The sequence below is a fragment of the Setaria italica genome, chromosome VII, assembly GCF_000263155.2.
Source record: "Setaria italica strain Yugu1 chromosome VII, Setaria_italica_v2.0, whole genome shotgun sequence".
Taxonomy (NCBI): Eukaryota; Viridiplantae; Streptophyta; class Magnoliopsida; order Poales; family Poaceae; genus Setaria; species Setaria italica.
In genome coordinates, this window is record NC_028456.1 from 15,694,435 (window position 1) to 15,712,670 (window position 18,236).

Genomic DNA, 18,236 nt, shown 5'->3' on the forward strand with positions numbered 1-18,236 from the left:
AGTATAGTATGCATGCGAGTAGACCTACGCCTGCTCCCATAGTCAAGGGCGACAGATTTGAGAATTTTCAGAGTCCTAGGAACCAGTATGAGATCGATCAAATGAAAGCGGTTCCATATGCTTTAGCTGTCGGAAGTTTAATGTATGCTTAAGTATGTACGCGTCCTAACTTAGCTTTTGTTACCGGGGTACTTAGCAGATACCAAGACAATCCAGGAATAGATCACGGGAAAATGGTAAACAAGCCATTGCATTATACGCAAGGCACGAAAGGCCTCATGTTAACATATAGAAGAACTGATTCTCTTCAAATAGAAGGGTATTCAGATGCTAATTTTGCGGAAGATGTAGAAGATAGAAAATCCACATCAGGTTATGTATTCACTTTCGTAGATGGAGCTATATCGTGGAAAAGCTCCAAGCAAACTGTCACGGCATCATCCACGATGTTTGCCGAGTTTGTAGCATGCTATGAGGCCACGGGGCAGGCGAACTGGTTAAAGAAGTTTATACTCGGGTTAAGAGTGGTAGACAGCATTCAGAGACAGCTAAATATGTACTATAACAATAAGCCAACAGTATTTTACGCTCAAAACAATAAGTTAAGTGGTGATGCCAAACACATTGACATTAAGTTTTTGTTGTGAAAGACAGAATCCAGGATCATGCCATAAGTTTAGAGCATATAAGAACAACAGAAATGCTCGCGGATCCGCTCACAAAAGGCTTACCACTCAATGTGTTCAGAGAACACTTAGCCGGTATGGGTTTACAGGAAAGCCTATGATACCTGGATACTAAGGGCCTAGAAGAAGAATCTGTTTCAAAACAGAAAAGTATGTTGTAGCTGTCAAATCTGATAGTACGTAACTGGCTATTATGACGAGACATGATCTATATACTGATATGTGATGAAATGGGTGCCAAGCTAAGTTTAAGGTCAAGTATGAGTATGAAATGAGATCAAGGGGGAGAATGTTAGGATTGATCTCATCCGGATTTGGCCCAATGGCCAAATTTGACCCTGATTCTCAATTAGCACCTTGATCGGGGGCGCCCCAACCATATATGGTTGGTGGGCCCTCGTCACGCAGTGCCATATAAAAGGACGTGGGGGCCGGGGGCACGAGAACCAACGTTTAGCGTGCCTACAATCCCACTGACACCAAAACCCTAGTCGATCTAGTGGAGGCGCTGTTAGCGGCGGGAAGACTCGCCACCAACGTCACTGTCGCCCTCTACTCTGCACTACGCCCCTCTCCTACCCGACAACGCTATGGCGTCCTCGACGACCAATCCCTCGAAGACAGACGGTCGGTGTCTTTTCTCTCTAGGATGTCACTGTGTAGATCTAGGACATCATGTTATTTATCTAAATCAAGTGGTATACCCACTAGATTAGCACCTAGAAGTTCCTGTTAAAGCCATCAAAGTTATCCAGTTTTCAAACACCGCAGGCAACTGTCCGATATGCATCAAGAAGAATTCCCGTTGCACTGCCGAGTACACAAACCCAGCATTATCCCCAACACGAGCTAACATAACCTGAGTTCTACTGCTCAACATCCAAGCAGGCTTTGCAAAACGATCAACACACAATCGCCTGCACCGCCATCATTACCCGTGTCATGAAGCCAAATAAGCATCAGTGCCCCCTTGACATGGATAAGATAAAACTTGGAATCGTTCATGCCAGACAGCTCAAGCATTCCGTCGTAACTGTTCTCAACTCCATCCGGAAGCTCGATGAGAAACACGCTCACCGCCAATGATTTAGCCTCCCCGTCCGCGCGCCAACAAGCAAACTCGAGTTTGTGCAACAACTCCATGCTTCAGGGAGCTCTAACATTCTTGAGGTACAGCTATCGTCACCTCATGACTCCGGTTTGCAACGCGGCTGATTGTGCCAAGAGCCGAAGTCAATTCGGCTGTTGGTGTGGAGCAGCAATCTCACTTGGTGCTAGGACAGGCCATCTCCACCATCCTCGGGAAGGAACTCGTACCTGTCGAACTTGAGGTAGCTGCGGGAACGGTAGTGGGCACCGCGGGAGGAAGCCCAAGTTCCGCACCGGTCGCAGCGGCGGGCTGCACTGCATGCCGCGACCCTACGGCGGAAGCGGGCAGATACGGCAGGAGGCGAGAAGGCCGGGCGGGTGGACACGGCGGAAGCGGCCGAGGAAAAGGGGACGGAGGCGACGCGGAGCCAGCGGGTGCACAAGGCGGCGGCGCGGACGAGGAACTTGGGGAAGACGAGGCGGATGAGGATTGAGGACCTCGCGCAGCAGGTCGTCCCCACTGAGCGCCACCGACGCTGAGGCCGCGGCCACGGCTTCCGGCGACAGGCGAAGCTTGCGGGGGCCATCCGTCACCTGTCCCCCCGCGAACCCCACTTGCGTCGGCGCTCCGTCGAGCCCTCCACCTCCGGCCGTGTCCGCCGCCGCCTCGGATTGCAGACACCAATTTACGGTCCACGCACGGCCCAGTAGCAGAGGCAAAATGGCCCAAAATAGCCCAGCGGCGGAGGCAAAACAGACCAGATTTCTCTTTTGTTTTTCTCTAACCAATGCATTGCGTGTTCTGTGTTTCATGTGTTTAGATTTTCACACGCGGTAAAAGAATACAATAAATTGATGCAGAAAATTACGTGATATGGCCCAAACATTTATATGTCGTGACGTGTTCAAAGTTTTATACTCAACTTGTTGAATCATATTCTATTTGCCCTCAAATTACTAGTTTGTTGTTTGCAACTTGGTCCAGAGTTTTTTCAAAACCCATATTAATACTTTAAAAAAAACTAATTCAGAATTTTAACTGAAATTTGAAATAGTGCAGTAACATTTTGAAAGGTTTTGTTCAACATTTTGTAGCCAATAATTTAACATTTTTAAAATATAAACTAGTACATCTAAAATGCTACTCCATGCGTCCCAAATTACTATTCGTTTTGGCATTTTCTAGATACATAGCTTTTACTTACGTATCTAGACATAATATATATTTAAGTGCATATCAAAAGCTATGTATCTAGAAAAGACAAAACGAATAGTAATTTGGGACGAAAGGAGTAGAATAGTAAATCAACAATGTTTACATTTGAAAAAGGTTTTGAAAAGAAGAATATGTTCATATTGGAGCATATCGATTTGGTAAAACACCATAGTTTTAACAATGGAGTTGTATAAAAAATCTACAATTTGAGATAATCCTTTTTAGAAAAAAAAACCCTACTATTTTCAACCCACCCAAACTAACCAATTATCTATGACACGTTCCACTCTGAAATCTTTTCACTCTACCGCCTGCATCAATCCAAGGTATTGGCTATTCTTTTGTGCTATCAAAGTTTCAATTAATTGTTTGTTTGGAAGCTCGGTTTAAGCAAAAAGGCGTAAAGTATCAGCCCACAAAATTTCCAGCCCGGCTGAAATGCTGCTGGAGCATGGACGACCCCCAATGATTTTTCTAGGGCGGCAATGGTGAGCTCAGCACCACGCCATGGTGATCAAACACTAATATAGAAATGACTCCCCTCTACAAGTAGGCACTCGAATAGAACAATTATTAGCCATTAGATACCTGACTCAAGACACACAAAACTGACTTTTGTTCACTTACATTCATACTTAGGTGAGGTGACACAAATTACAGCCCAACATGACCATGGTCATCTTCCTCATTCAACGCTGGGAAGGTGGGAGGCCAAACCATCATGAAGGGATTAAGCAGAGATGTTGATCGCCAATGGTTCTCAGACACATCCTCCACAGCCCTGCTCTTAAGAAGAAGCAGATAGTCTGCATCTGAGTAATCATCCAGTGTATCTGATACTCTCAAGTACACAAACTCAGCATTATCCCCACTCCTTTCCAAAAGATGGATCCTGCAACCCTCGCAACTTCGCAGAAGGACCAAATACTTGAGCAGAGAGATTGTGTCGACCAGCACCCAATTGCTCGTTTCGCTGCCGCGCTCCGCATCATGGATCCAAACGCGGATATGGAACCCCTTGAGGTAGATAAGATAAAAGTTAGAGCCCTCTCCCCTAGAGAGGTCAACGTTTTTGTAGTAATCATACTCCGTCTTGACCATCTCCACCTCTTCTGGTAAGTTGATGTAGAACAAGGTCATGGTAACCAAATCCAACCCAAGAATGTACCCATCGTTAGAGAGCAGGTAGAACTTTGTACCACAAAGCAACCCTCGTTTTGAGCAGCATGACCAGCACAAACCTTTTGGGAGCTTCATAGGCTCCGTGGCACGGCATTCGCCTATAACCCCAGCTTCACAAGCAACTACCGTTGCCAAGATGACCCTAGGGTTGCCTTGGTGACGCTTCATCACTCTCACCTCGTAATAGGACAGCCCATCACCTCCGTCCTCCGGGAGGAACTCGAACATATCGAATTCACCTTTGTTGATCCCGCGGTAAGTGGAAAGCAGCTGACTGAATGGGAGGTGCACCGGTGGCGCCGACTGCAGCGGTGTACACACCATGATGGCGAGTCGAGTCTGATCACACGCATCTATCATGGAGACGAGCATGCGGCCATTGCGTATGTCCAGGATCACATAGTTCCCGAACAAGGGATGCTTACTAATCCTGGATAAGTAGGTGTTGGCGTGGCGGGATGCGGCTTCGAGCTCGGTGGGCAGCCCGTTGCATGGCAACAGCTTGGGATAAGGTTGAGTGTTGTTGGGGAAGTATCCTAGGAGACGGGGTGGGTGGAGGCTGCGGAAGTCACGGAGGAAGCCATGGCCGGAGGCAACGCGCAGCCAGCGCTTGCAGACACAGGCTGCGTGAACGAGTGAGGTGGGGAGGGAGAGGTGGAGGAGCACCTCCCGCAGCAGGTCGTCGTTGCCGAGCACCAAAGCGATGACGGTGGCTGCCTCCGGTGACAGCGCTGGCTCATTGAGAAGGCTTTCTTCCTCTCCTTGGACTCCGTCCATTTTAGGGAGAAGAGCGAGCAGCAAGAAGGGGTTTGGTGAGATTTGGGTGGAGAAGGTGTGCATATATAATGGAAGGCTCACCGGAGGTACAGCAAGTGCCGTGTGAATACTAAAGGTGAAAGGGATGTGTGAATGCCGTGGGGAACTCCGGTGGCACTTTATTAGGTGATGAAACAAGGAATAAGTTATGACGCGATTCTGGGAGATTCTGGTCTTTGAGAAGGGATTAGTGCGTGAGAGTTACTGGATGAAAGTTGTTGAACTGGATTCCAGAATAAAACTTAGGAACTGCATGGGGGGTAGTTTTCCCTCTAAGATCACAACTTTAAAATAACATATGTTTAGAAGAGTCTTTTCAATTCTCACCTTTCTAACTCACCTTGCATATGAGAGATGCTTTTAGGCATAGGATATGCCCCTAAACTATTCTTTTAATATATATATCTCACAACAAAACCGACTACGTGGTTATTATATATATAAAGAGTCACTGACAAATGACAGACTCTCGGTTGGCACTACCGGACTTGCATCCATAATTAGCTGCGACACCAACTACAGCTCAACATGACCATGGTCATCTTCCTCGTTCAACTCTGGGAAGGCGGGAGGCCAAACCATCGTGAAGGGATAAAGAAGAGATGTTCTGTGCGAATCCTCCTCAAACACCTTCTCCACGGCCCTGCTCTTAACATCCAACAAGTAGTCAGTTCGTGAGCAATCATCTGTCGTGTCTAGTATGCTCAAGTACGCAAACTCGGCCGGCGTGATCCCCACACCTTTCCTGAAGATAGATTCTGCAACCACCTGAACTCAAGTCATGCTCTGCAGCAGGAGCAAACACTTGGAGCAGACAGATAGTGTCGACCCTCACCCATTGCTTGCATTGCTGCCGCGCTCTGCATCATGAAGCCAGACAAAAACCTTGAACCCCTTGATATGGATGAGGTAGAACTTCGAGCCCTCCCCACGAGAAACACAAACATTTTTTAGATCATCGTACTCTATTGCCTCCCTGCCGTCTTGCAGCAATTCATCTGGTAAGCAGATGCAGAACAAGCTCATGGCAACCAATTCCAACCCGAGAATGTAACCATCCTTAGATAGCACGTAGAACTTGCCGCCGCAGAGCAAACCCCGCTTAGAGCAAGACGACCGACGCAGACGCTTTGGGACCACGACAGGTGGCGTTGCTTGGCGTTCTCCTGCGATCCCAGCTTGGCAGGAAACTACGGTCGCGAAGGCAACATTGGGGTTGCCTATGCCTCTACGGTGCTTTACCAAGCTTACCTCGAAGTAGGATAGGCCATCGCCTCCATCCTCGGGTAGGAACTCGAAAAATTTTGTTCGACTACGTTGGGGTCGGTGCCAGAGTTTGTTCCAAGCCACTGAAACGGGAGGTGCACCGGCGGTGACCGCTGCAGAGGGCTGCAGACCATGGTGCCGAGTCGAATCGGATCACTTACGTCCGTTACATAGAAGAGCATGCGCCCATTGCGTGTGTCTAGGATCTCGTATCTTCCAGGCTCATCCCGAGAAATCATGGAGAGGTAGCCATTGGTGCGGCAGGCCAAGGTCATGACGTGGAAAAGTGGGTATTAGTTTCGGTTGGAGAGCCATAGATCTTGAAAATTCAACTGAAACTAATCTTTTGAGATTAAAGGTCCTCCTCACCCAGGATTAAAGACCACATTTAATCCCGGTTGGTAGTACCAACCGGGACTAAAAAGGTTAAAAAAATTAAAAAAATAGTGGGCCACCACCGTCCTGCCTGCTCACGCCGCTGCCCCCTTCCGGTCAGGGAGGCCGTGCGCCGACGCGACCGGTGGCCAGGCTGTGGAGCCCCACGCGCCTGCGTGGTTGGCGGCCGGCGTCCAGGGGCCTAGCCGGGGAGGCCGCGCGCCGGCGGCTGGAGAGGGCCCATGCGTCAGCGGCCAGGGGCTGGCCGAGGAGGCCTCGCGCGCCTGCGTGGCCGGCAGCCGGCGTCCAGGGGCCTGGCTGGGGAGGCCGCGCGCACTGGTGGCCGGCAGCCAGGCTAGTGGAGGGAGAGAGAGGCCGGTGGTGGATAAGGTAACGGGGAGAGAGATGAAGTTAGTGGGGTGATAAAGGTAATGAGGAGAGAGAGTCCATCGGGGGAATAAAAATTTATCCCGGTTGGAACAACCAACAGAAACTAAAGATTAGTCTCGGTTGGAAACACTAATCGGGACAAAATGAGTGACCTTTAGTCCTGGTTGTTAACACCAAACATTACTAATCGGGACAAAATGCTATCACCAGATTTCCTCGTTGTTTCAAACTATTACAACCAGGACTAAAGGGGGCTCTTTAGTCCCGATTGATCTTACTAACTGGGACTAAAGAGCCCCTGTTGAAGCTAATTTTTGGACCCGGTAAAGCTCCTTTAGTTCCAGGTCTAAAAACGATCGATACTTTTGTAGCTGGATGGAAGATCGTTCCTCTTCCGGTGCACGTGGGATCGTTGGGGAAGGAGCCGAGAAGACGAGGTGGGTGAAAGTTATGGAAGCTACGAAGGAAGCGGACTGGAGGCGACTCGAAGCCAGGCTTGCAGACACAAGCTGCACCAACGAGATGTGTGAATAGTGTGGGCACTGCTTTATTAGGTGAAACGAAACGAGGAATAAATAACGACACAATTAGCCTGTTAAGTATCTTGAGGGTCACTCTCGTCTAGAATAAAGCACGGCAGTGGAGCTATAAAGCTAGGCTAGGGACGCGGATACTCTGACTTCGAGTCTTCTGAATGGTCTCCACGTGAACCGAATTTTAATATTTTCCATTCTTGTTGGATGATGGTTGAATTGGCCATTGTTAGGGTCTGATTAGCGTCTCAGTTGTGCGGTCACTTCCTCGTGGCTTCTCTATTAGTTATTTTTCGAGGAATTCTCTTTGGCCCCGTTTGGGTCCAAGGAATTGGAATCTATTTAATGGAGTAGGTTAATTTATGTTGGAATGTGGCATTCCACAACTTTCCAAAGTTTAGATATAAGCCTATCTTAAATTCATGGGGTGGGAGATGGAAATTGATTCTATAGATTATGGTTATTAGATGGAATTCAATTCTTATAGCACGCTCTTAGACTCGCTTCTCTATAGTAGAAGTGCATCTTACAAGTATCTCTCCCATATCACCAACTATAATATACAATTATATTTCACATACAATTATATTAGCTTAATTAATTTGTGTCTAAATTATGATTATTAGAATGGAATTCAATTCCAATGATCCAAACGGGGCCTTTTAGTTATTAGTTGTGTCATTGTCCTGCATCCAGACTGCAGTGTGTTTTATCATTACCTCTTCTTTTAATTTCTTACTACTCGTTCTACATAAAAAAAAGCTTGTAAGTGGACTATATTCATAATAGGAGGGTGCCGTTGATGGACAATGAATCCCGATGCTTCTGACTCTGCTGGGCAGATGGACTGCGCATTTGGGTGAGCGCTGAATGCAGTAGAAGTGGACAAATCATAGATTGTTTTGACTTTTCTAGATGCATAGATTTTACTGTGAAACTAGATATAATATATATCTATATGTATAAAAAAATCATATACCTGAAAAAGTTAAAACGATCTACAATTTGAAAAGGAAGGAGTACTTGAATGGAGAAAGACTTGAATAATTTTCAGAAGTTTTAGAGTCTTGACACAGGGTGTTGTGTACTCGAACATTGAAGTAAAATGAGCATGCTAGTAGGCAGTACCTTTTTTGAAGAACATTGATCTGGTGGATGATTAGGTACCATGGAAAGAAGATCTGTGTTATTAACCCCTCCAAGAAGCAACCCCTATGCAGAGACCAACAGAGAGAATGCTGATAGCATAGGACACCTAGGCACAAGTTGGGTCCGATGAAGCACGGGGTTGCTGCGAGAGGGCACCCATCCATGCCCGTGACTTCCACGAGCTGAGGTTGGCAATGTGACACCGACTACGATCTCGCCGAAGAGGTTCGAAGATGCGCCAATCATTTTTTACTTCTTATACATGGAGGAATAGTTTTTTGCTTTATGTTGGCTTCTCTTCTTCTCTCTAGAGGGTTTTGATACACTACCTAGTAACTACTGAATGTCATGTAGAATGCAATTTATTAGCGATGCAGAAAAGATGGGATTGCCATACGGGCACCTTAACCTACAATTGATCGCCAAATTTCACCTTGATGAAGAAGTGACAATGACACAGATTTAGGATATGATGATGGAAACTGTGAGTTTAGATGAGGGAATGAGTTGAGAGGGAGGCTGAACATCACCTTCCTGAGCAGGCGAGGTGGAGGAAGCAATGCCCTCGTAGTGCACTGGGGATCGAAGCTTGGAAAATGTAGTCTACAATGACATCTGGGAATTGAATTTAAGGCATGTTCGGCATAGCTATAAAAATCCATGGATTTGGAGCTATTTGTACAGAGAGTATTTTATCAAACATTTTGTTTAAGTTTAGACTAAATATGAATACTTAAACTATTTAATTTACTTTATTAACTTCAGATCTAACACGAGTCTCGAAGGTAGGGGGACATTACTTTTGGTACAATTAGGAGATGGGGATGCAACTAATGAGGGAGAGGAGTGTGGATGGGTTTAAATTTTAAGTTAGGGGCATAGTTTCTTACTCCCTCATATGTAAATATAAATGATTCTGGGATTTCTAAGAGGGCTCTCAATGATGTCCTAAGGCGCTTCTGGTTGGCTAGATTAATGTCATCCTATATATTTGTGGATATATATAAATTTTAGATCCAGAATCTCTTATGTTAACATGAAAGCCCTTGAAAATTTGGCCCAGTCTTGGCCCAGAAAAGCTGGCTTGAGCCTTTCATTTTTGTTGTCATCTAGAGAATATGACTGGTTCGATATGACTAGAGAAAAGTCTGTTTTATTACACTCAAAGTTTGTTGCTGATCGTCTGAGTAACCTGTATTTTTCACAAGAAGCTCCCAGGCTTTCTTGCCCTAAACTAGGGCCCCGTTTGTATCCGCTTATAAGCGGCTTATCGGTGGAAATAAGCGAGAATCCCACCAAACGCTTTGCTTATTTCCACCGATTCTCGCTTATGTGGTAAGCCGCTTCAACGATTTGAACTACGAGAAGCGAAAAGCGAGAAGCGAGAAAATCTTCGCTTAGATTATAATCCAAGCGTGACTAAGAAAAGCGTATACAAACAGGGCCTAGCAAATGTGGGTAGCATTTACCCCACATTTCTTGTTTCCCCTTCGAAGCATAACCAAATTAAATGTTCTGCCAGCCAACGTAGTTGCAGAAGGTTTTCTGGTGAAAATTTGTACTTATATGATTATTTGTGGTATGGTAAAATGCCCTTTTCGTAACCTAACTTGTTTAGCCTACCACTACTGAAAAATCGAGCATTCGTCCTGACCCTTAGTACCGATTGGTTTTTGGCCCGGTACTAATATGAGCATTAGTACCGGGCCTAACGCCTAGTCCCGACGAGGCTCCCGTAAGGGCCTTTAGTACCGGGTGGAGGCTTTACCCAGTACTAAAGGTTACCAATTAGTACCGGTTGAAGCCTCCAACCGGTACTAATGTGCCTAAGGGCCTTTAGTACCGGATGGAGGCTTCACCCGGTACTAATTGGCAACCTTTAGTACCGGTAGTACTGGGTGAAACTTCCAACCGGTACTAACTTCCATTAAATCCGGCGTTTTCTTCCTCCTGCCCGAGCCACCCAATATCTCGAGCTTCTTCCACGACGACCTAGGGGAGGTGCTGCCGGATTTTTGACCATTTTGTGAGGATTTTACTCATTCAAGTGTTCTAAAGGTTAGAAACTACATCCTCCCTTCTTACATGGTTAGTATACTAAATTTTATGCTTTAGAGTTGGAATAATTTGTGATTTGTACTAAATGCGCCCTCAGACTAATTTATGATTTTTACTAAATACGGATTCCCCAGCAGTGTACGCCTATCATGTCATGGTGCGCTCATATAAATGGGGGCGTCTATATATACATCGTTCATGCAAGAAAATTTCATTGAAGCGTTTCTCAGTTTGAAAACCTTGGTCAATGCAACATAAGCAAGCCGAATGGAACACTACGCGGTTTCAACATCACTCAAAAGTGTGAGCGAATCCAAGCGTTGAACCAAACTGATCCAAGAAAACATGAACCAAATTTATTTAATTTGTAGGCACATTCACCATAATATAGTGGTGTATATCTCAAATATGAACCACCTCACCACAAGTAGAACACAAAACCAACATGCAACGACGCAGTGGATACATCTGCTACGCGCCGGTCTGCCGGCTCATTGCGCTACTACTTCGGGGAAGGCGTGAAGGAGACGAGCTCCTTGGACTTGAGCCACGCCTTGACGACCACCACGGCGTCGAAGGGCCTGTCGCCACCGCCATGGTCCCGCGCGATGACTTTGAGGTAGTACGCCACGCCGGCGACGACCTGCTGCTGCGCCGCGGCCACCGCTCTGAAGGAGAGGAGGGCGGTGACGGGGTCACTGCTGGTCCCCACGCCGCCGTTGCGGCGGAGGTGGCGATTGTGCTCGGCCACCGCGAACTGGCCCAGGGACTGCACCAACTTGTTGGAGCCCACGTCCTTGATATCCCTCCGCCCGCCCACCACCGCGGCCGCCGCCGTATCCGCCGCCGCAGTGGCAACGACGAGGAGGGAGAGCAGGAGGATGGAGGTGATGGTCACCATTCTTGCCATTTCTTGTGGTGGTACGGTGAGAGAGGGTTGGTTCGGCGTGCCTATATATAGAGTCGGTTATAAGGTGCCGGATTTTTTATTTTCCTTTAGAAAAGAATGGGAATGCATGCCACATATATCCGCATCCCATGGAATGATACTGTATATGATAAGGTGGCCCATTTGCATAACCAATGACGACAAGAGAGTGCTTCGGTGTGCGGAAGTTGTGGCGGAAAATCAGTCCCTAGCTAGGAGAAGAGAATATATCTAGCTCCTTTGCTTTGTTTGTACAAGAGGAACTGTAACGTAATACCTCCTCCTCAAATATTGAAATATGTAGCATTACTAATTCAAAAATAAACTGATTTGCTTATCTAAAATGTCAAATACTCCATTTGGTTCAAATTGTAAGTTATTTTGATTTTTCTAGATCCATCAATTTTGCTTTGCATCCACGTATACTTGTCAGCGAGCAAGGCGAGTTTGGACATATATGCACCGAAGCTCCTTGAACTTAATTAAGGAGCCAAAGCAATTCAGTTAGGGACAATTAAGGCCAGTGATCTAGCAAGTAAGATCAATGCTTATATACGAGCGCCTACCTAGTCAATGGTCTACGAGACTGAGAAGGTGTGTCTTATTCATAACCGACAATAAGGATAAGGTTAGGGTGCTACTGTTAGAGGTTACTTGCAAGCCACCCTAAGGTAGCTGCTAGTAGAACAAGGTCCAAAACAGTCCACACCATCACCCCTAACAAAATGACCAAATCTAGCAGGCAACGGCATGTGCCCAGCCCCTGTTTTGCAAGGATCTATTGCAACGAGATTCAGAGGTGGTGTCCTTCCCTGGAACCCTGCGTCACGGGCGATCGAAATCCATTCCATCTCATCCGCAAACCATGCAAGTTGCAGGTCATCTCCTATTCTCCTACAGATCCTCATCGATCACCTCTCCGATTGAAATGTAAGGAGGCTATGCAAACCATCGCATTCGAGAGATGATGTTGGCATGTTGCAGAGTTTGCAAGCAGGATGGAACACGCATGAAGGATGTATGTCCACGAATGCTCCTTTTGCAGAGGCAGATGCCAACAATATATCGTTTGGGAACGGGGACCCTAACAGCATCACCTCTTCCGGCCGGGTTCATCACCTTTCTTCCACAGGCGCCGCCGGGAGGAGCCCACAGGTGCCACCTCTGGCAAGCTGTTACGTGTTAGAGCTAGAGCTCTGTAGCATGTCTCAAGCAGACAGATCACTGCTGCAGATAGCTAGCTTATGGGCCCTTCCTGTTCCTTGTGCGCTCTCTGGTGCTAGCTAGACTTCCAAGAGATCCGATCAGGTGCAGGACCTCTCGCATTTCAAGTATCCAAGTCTTGCGTATGCCACTGCTTGGGATGATCCTATTTTTTCATCTAATACGTATATGTTTCTACTCTAGCAGTACGTCGAAGTCGCACACCATCAACACTTGTGATGTTTATCTTAGAAGCAGGTTACAAAGCAAGCTCATATACCACCTCAGAAACATAGTAAAATGCAGCAGAATCAAGCTTGAAGACGACCCCAAGCAAAACAAGAACTCAAATAAGCAACAGCCAAGTAATAACCGGCACTACCGCCGACACTACCATCAACAGCTACAGTGCCCTCTCCTGTACTGCTGGTGCAAACAAAACTTCAAAAAGATTCAGAGCAAACAATCAACTCCGCATCATTTTCGTTTCTTTCGTCAGAGCAAGAGCAATACGTGTTTCTTAATTGCCGAAGAAATGGACAGAGGCGTGTTTGGAGAAATGGTGAATGCAGGACAAATGGCATACCATCGGATCATCCGGTGCTAATGAATTTCTTCATATTCCAAGCCTGTCCCTCAGAATTTGTCCGACGCTACTGAAAAAGGGACCATCGGATCATCCGATGGTTGACTTAGGCTTGACTTCATCGCAGTGTACCATTTAATCCGACGCTTGCTCCGACGCTCATCTAGGGTCCATCAGAACATCTGATGGTGTGTTTTCCTTGATTTCTTCATTTCTTTGCTTGTCTTTGGTTGTGGTTGCTTCCTTAGGACCTAGAATACCTTCTTCTAGACATGTTCTAACCAATTTGTTAGTCTCAATGATCATCCAATTTGTTAGTCTCAATGATCATGTTGTCATCACCAAAATCATGAACGAATGGCTTATTAAGGCCGTGTTCGCTACATAGTGGTCAAGTCTAGAGGAGGTTTAGACACATTAAGAAGACATCCAAGCCAACAAAGTGTTCAATTTGAACATTCAAGACAATCGGCACAAGCTTAACAAGTAATTAGTGCTAGATTACATGAAGGGACAGAGTAATTGTCATTTCACTCTATATATCTTGTGCGGGCAAATAGAATTAATGGATAAAATCCTCATGCTATATTAAATGCAATAATATAAACGGCCCACCAAGAAAACTTAGCGTAAGGACAAAAAAAAAAAGATTTAGAATGGTTTCATGACGACTACAAAAGCCACATGTACAGCTTAATTCCACATTGCAATTTCTCGGGATTGTCTTTAGTAAGGATAACCCCTTTTTGAGATACCACATAAAGATTTTGACCCTCAAATAAAGGTAATCTCATGTGCTAGATTTCTTATCTTTGCATTTCGAATACCATTGTTGACAACACTACTGCAGAGAACGTCATTTGTACCGGCTCCTATGTGCCGGGCCAAGTTAAGCGCACAGGTGCGTTTAGTCTATTCGCACCGGTGCAAATAAGAACCGACACGAATAAAGACATTGCCGGTGTTGTTTCACACTAGCACGTTTATTTAAACACACAGGTGCTAATACGCACATGTACATATATTTCAACATTGTAGCCACATGTATATATATAGTTTACTTCCACTCCAATTTCTCCGGACTACGTTGCATTAAGGATAACCCCTTCTTAGATACCACAAAAAGATTTTGATCCTCAAATAAAGGTAATTTCATATGCCAGATTTCTTAGCATTTTGAATACCATTGTAGACAAGGAACTTATACATTGAGCTTACCGAGTAATAAATACCATTCCTGTTGAGGCTCAATTTAATCTTATCGTCGTTCTCATTCAACTAAATATTCACAATTCTTGCAACTACAAGTCATGCCATTGTACAAGTTTGTTACGGGTTTATTTGATTTCTTGAAGCTGAGATTCCGAACTTACAGTGAGTGTAATTTCCAGCTAAACATTATATTACCGTCATCATCAACCAGACACAAGGAAGAATACAATGATACTTCTACAGTCTTGATCACTACCTCACCCAAACCCCATAACCTTGGGAGCCAAGCGTAGCAGCGGCTCGAGCGTGTCCGGCGCGAACTTGCGCGCGAACAGATAGCAGACGCCGCTGGCCCCGTCACGGTAGCCGGTGCAGTGCTCGCCGGCGCCGCGGCCTCCTCGTCGTCCCCTGATCTCCCCGATCAGCTCCTCCGTCACGTCCCGCGCGCCATGGGTGCGCGGGTGGGACCCCCCGCGCCTCCAGTCAGCGTACGTGAGCGTCCGGTTGGCGTTGCGCCGCTCCCACCCCAGCATGCTCAGCAGCGTCGGCAGGTAGTGCTCCTCCGCGAAGCAGACCCTCCGGCGCGCGCAGAACTCGAGGAACGCCGGGAGGTAGGTGGCGTCGGCGACGAGCTCCAGCGCGAGGGCGCGGTCCATCTCGAACCACTGCGCGCCCTTGCGCCACTGCGCGAGCGTGATGTTGCCGCGGCTGCCGAAGAAGGGGTTGTAGCGGACCTCGCTGTCGCGGTTGACGAAGCTGTCGACGAAGCTGGTGTTGGAGCCGGTGAGCAGGGCGTGCACGGTGGTGAGGTTGTAGATGGGGATGCACGACTCCGAGAGCAGCACGAAGCGCTCGTTGCCGACGTCCAGGAGCGCGTTGGCCACCAGCCGCCGCTCAGCCGACACCAGGGATACGCCTCCCCAGGACGTTTTCTGCAGCCATGCGTGTCAAGCTCATTTCAATTCTCAATTGTTGGCGATGCAAGTGCTAATTAGATCGATCATCATTGCCAGTTTATATGCTCTATCTTTGATATATGATTAGGTTAATGCCAATCCATAGTATCATAGTCCGATATCCAAGGATGCTATATAGGATAAAAAGTATTACTTATGTCACAAATTGTAGTTCGTTTTGATTTTTTTGATACATACAGTTTTTACCATGCACCTAGATATAGCGTATGTATAGATGCATAGCAAAAATTATAAACCTAGGAAAATAGAAAAAGATTCAAAATTTGAAACGGAGGAAGTATAATACTAGTAGGAAGATACACCGTCAACAAATGCATGGTATAATACTTCAATATGGAAGACAATTAATTACATTAAACTATGCCAGAATATAAGATACCATGCCCGAGCTGTATCATATACAACATACAGCTTTCATATCTCTTCTATTAAATTGTACTCCTATGTCAAATTTTTAAGATGCACTACCGGAAATCTCTAATTTGCCGAGTGTTTTTTTGTTTGCCGAGTGTATTCCATCGGCACTCGGCAAAGCTCTCTTCGCCGAGTGTTTCGTGAAAAACACTCAGCAAAATAATTACACTCGGCAAATAAAAGGTTTGCCGAGTGTTTTCTTTTTAGCACTCAGCAAACAAAGAGTTTGCCGAGTGTTTTCTTTTCCGCACTCGGCAAAAAAAAATTAAAAGAAAAAAAGAAAAAAAAACTTTGCCGAGTGTCCGGATCGGGACACTCGGCAAACAACAAAAATATCTACTTTAGCGCCCCCCTCCTAGCGCCCAGACGCGCCCGCCCACTCCGCAACACCGGCGCCCCCTCCTTCCCCCAGCTCCCTCTCCCTGCCACCGGCGCCCCTTCGCCTCCCTCGTGCTCGCCGGCCCGATCCCTCCATCTCCGGCCCCTCCCTCTCCCCACTGGCGGGCCAGATGCGGCGGCCGGGCCCCTCCCTCTCCCAACCGGCGGGCGAGATCCGGCGGCCGGGCGAGGGCGGCTCGAGGGAGGGGGCTCCGGCAACGGCGGCTCGAAGGAGGGGGCTTCGGCGGCGGCGGCTCGAGGAGGGGGCTCGGCGGCGGACAGATCCGGCCGGAGCTCGGCGGCCTCCTTCTCCCTCCTCCCTCCCGTCCTTCTCCCGCCGCCCCCTCCCCCTCCCCACCGGCAGGCGAGATCTGGCGGCCGGGTGAGGTCCCTCCGCCTCCCTCTCCCCACCGGCGGCCAGATCCGGGCTCGGCGGCGGCCGGTCGACGGGAGGAGGCTCTGCGGCGGCAGGCATGTGCGTGGGGTGGCAGTGGCGGCGGCGTGGGGCGGCAGCGACGGCCGGTGGTAGCGGCGTGGGGCGGGTCGAGGCGGCCAGCGCGGGCGGGTCGTGCGGCAGCGGGGTGTGGCGCGCGTGTGTGCATTGCAGTGTGTGGTGGCGGTGGTGGTGGCGGCAGCCGGTGGTGCAGTGTGTGGTGGCTGTGGTGGTGCCGGCGACCGGTGGTGGTGGTGGCGGCCGGATATTTTTTCTATTTTTTTTGAAAAATTGGTTGCCGAGTGTTTTTGGCACTTGGCGAAACACTTTGCCGAGTGCCCGACACAAAACACTCGGCGAATCAGCGTTTGCTGGTAGTTTTTTTGCCGTGTGTCATATACCGAGTGTTACACAAACGCTTTGCTGAGTGTTTTTGGCACTCGGCGAAGTCCCTGTGTCCGGTAGTGAAGATCGTACGCGGTCACTCATTAATGAGTACAGTATGATACAATGTACCGATCGGTAGAACGGCGTAGGAGATTATTCTTACCTGGCTGGGAATCATGCGACCGTAGAACACCGAGTCCTTGGGCGGCGAGCCGGTGTAGGAGGGATCCGTGTGCACGTAGATGGAGTAGAGGCCCTCGTGCCCCTGGAAGAACTTCTCCCACAGAGGCCGCAGCGGCATCTCGCCCCTCACCAGGAACAAGAAGGCAACCTTGGGCACGCGGTGGAACGGCGTGCTCCGCACCTTCGGCGCCATGGACGCCCACCAGAGCAGCTCCTCGTCGGTCATGTTGCTCTTGATGGCATCGCTCGGCGCAAGGAAGCCCATGAAACCCATTTGCCGGTTTTGTGCTGGCGCCGACGGTGCAGGCGGAGGTGGTGGTGATGGTGGAGGCTGCAGGGGCGGCGGCGGAGGCGACAGTGGAGGCGGCGATGGCACAGTGGCAGTGGGCAATGGTGGCACGAAAGGGAGGTAGAAGTTTGGGAACTTGGCGTTGGAGGTCATGCCCAGAACGAAGCCCAAGGAGAAGAAGATAAGCATGGGTACGACGACGAGCAGTTTCCTGCCTACATCCTGGGACGCCCGGATGGGCGTGTTTGTGTCGTTTTTCATGGCTTAGCTACAAGGACCGAAATATTGCAGCAGCCATGTTTATATGTTCCTGCAAGTCAACTACTCCGTTGAGGTGACGGTGAAGAGACGCACTCCACATCTCCACTTTGCTTCCTCTGCAAATTTACATGTGTGGCTTGTGGTTGCAAAAGCCTGCCGTTGACTCAACAAAGTAAATGCCAATTCGGACCCAAATATGCAACTGGAGATACATTTCAAATTGCA

The 18,236-nt window shown here is 47.9% G+C and overlaps 4 protein-coding genes across 4 annotated transcripts; all 4 read right to left on the bottom strand.

Annotated features, from left to right (window-relative positions):
- Positions 1-3,645: 3,645 nt before the first annotated feature.
- On the bottom strand, positions 3,646-4,950 carry LOC101775219. Its single transcript, XM_004977841.1, has one exon. The coding sequence runs from the start codon at positions 4,948-4,950 to the stop codon at positions 3,646-3,648; it is 1,305 nt and encodes a 434-aa protein (XP_004977898.1).
- A 555-nt stretch (positions 4,951-5,505) lies between these two features.
- Positions 5,506-6,530, bottom strand: LOC111257946. Its single transcript, XM_022828501.1, has 3 exons — positions 6,417-6,530; positions 5,825-6,270; positions 5,506-5,734 (listed from the first exon to the last, which is right to left on the bottom strand). Exons 1-3 carry the CDS (start codon positions 6,528-6,530, stop codon positions 5,506-5,508), a joined length of 789 nt encoding a protein of 262 aa, XP_022684236.1.
- Positions 6,531-11,080: 4,550 nt separating this feature from the next.
- On the bottom strand, positions 11,081-11,698 carry LOC101771805 (cysteine proteinase inhibitor 10). The gene has a single exon (XM_004975270.3). The coding sequence runs from the start codon at positions 11,668-11,670 to the stop codon at positions 11,263-11,265; it is 408 nt and encodes a 135-aa protein (XP_004975327.1). The 5' UTR covers positions 11,671-11,698; the 3' UTR covers positions 11,081-11,262.
- A 3,174-nt stretch (positions 11,699-14,872) lies between these two features.
- On the bottom strand, positions 14,873-18,011 carry LOC101776024. Its single transcript, XM_004977843.4, has 2 exons — positions 17,442-18,011; positions 14,873-15,621 (listed from the first exon to the last, which is right to left on the bottom strand). The coding sequence occupies exons 1-2, from the start codon at positions 18,009-18,011 to the stop codon at positions 14,947-14,949; spliced, it is 1,245 nt and encodes a 414-aa protein (XP_004977900.3). The 3' UTR covers positions 14,873-14,946.
- Between the last annotated feature and the right edge of the window lie 225 nt (positions 18,012-18,236).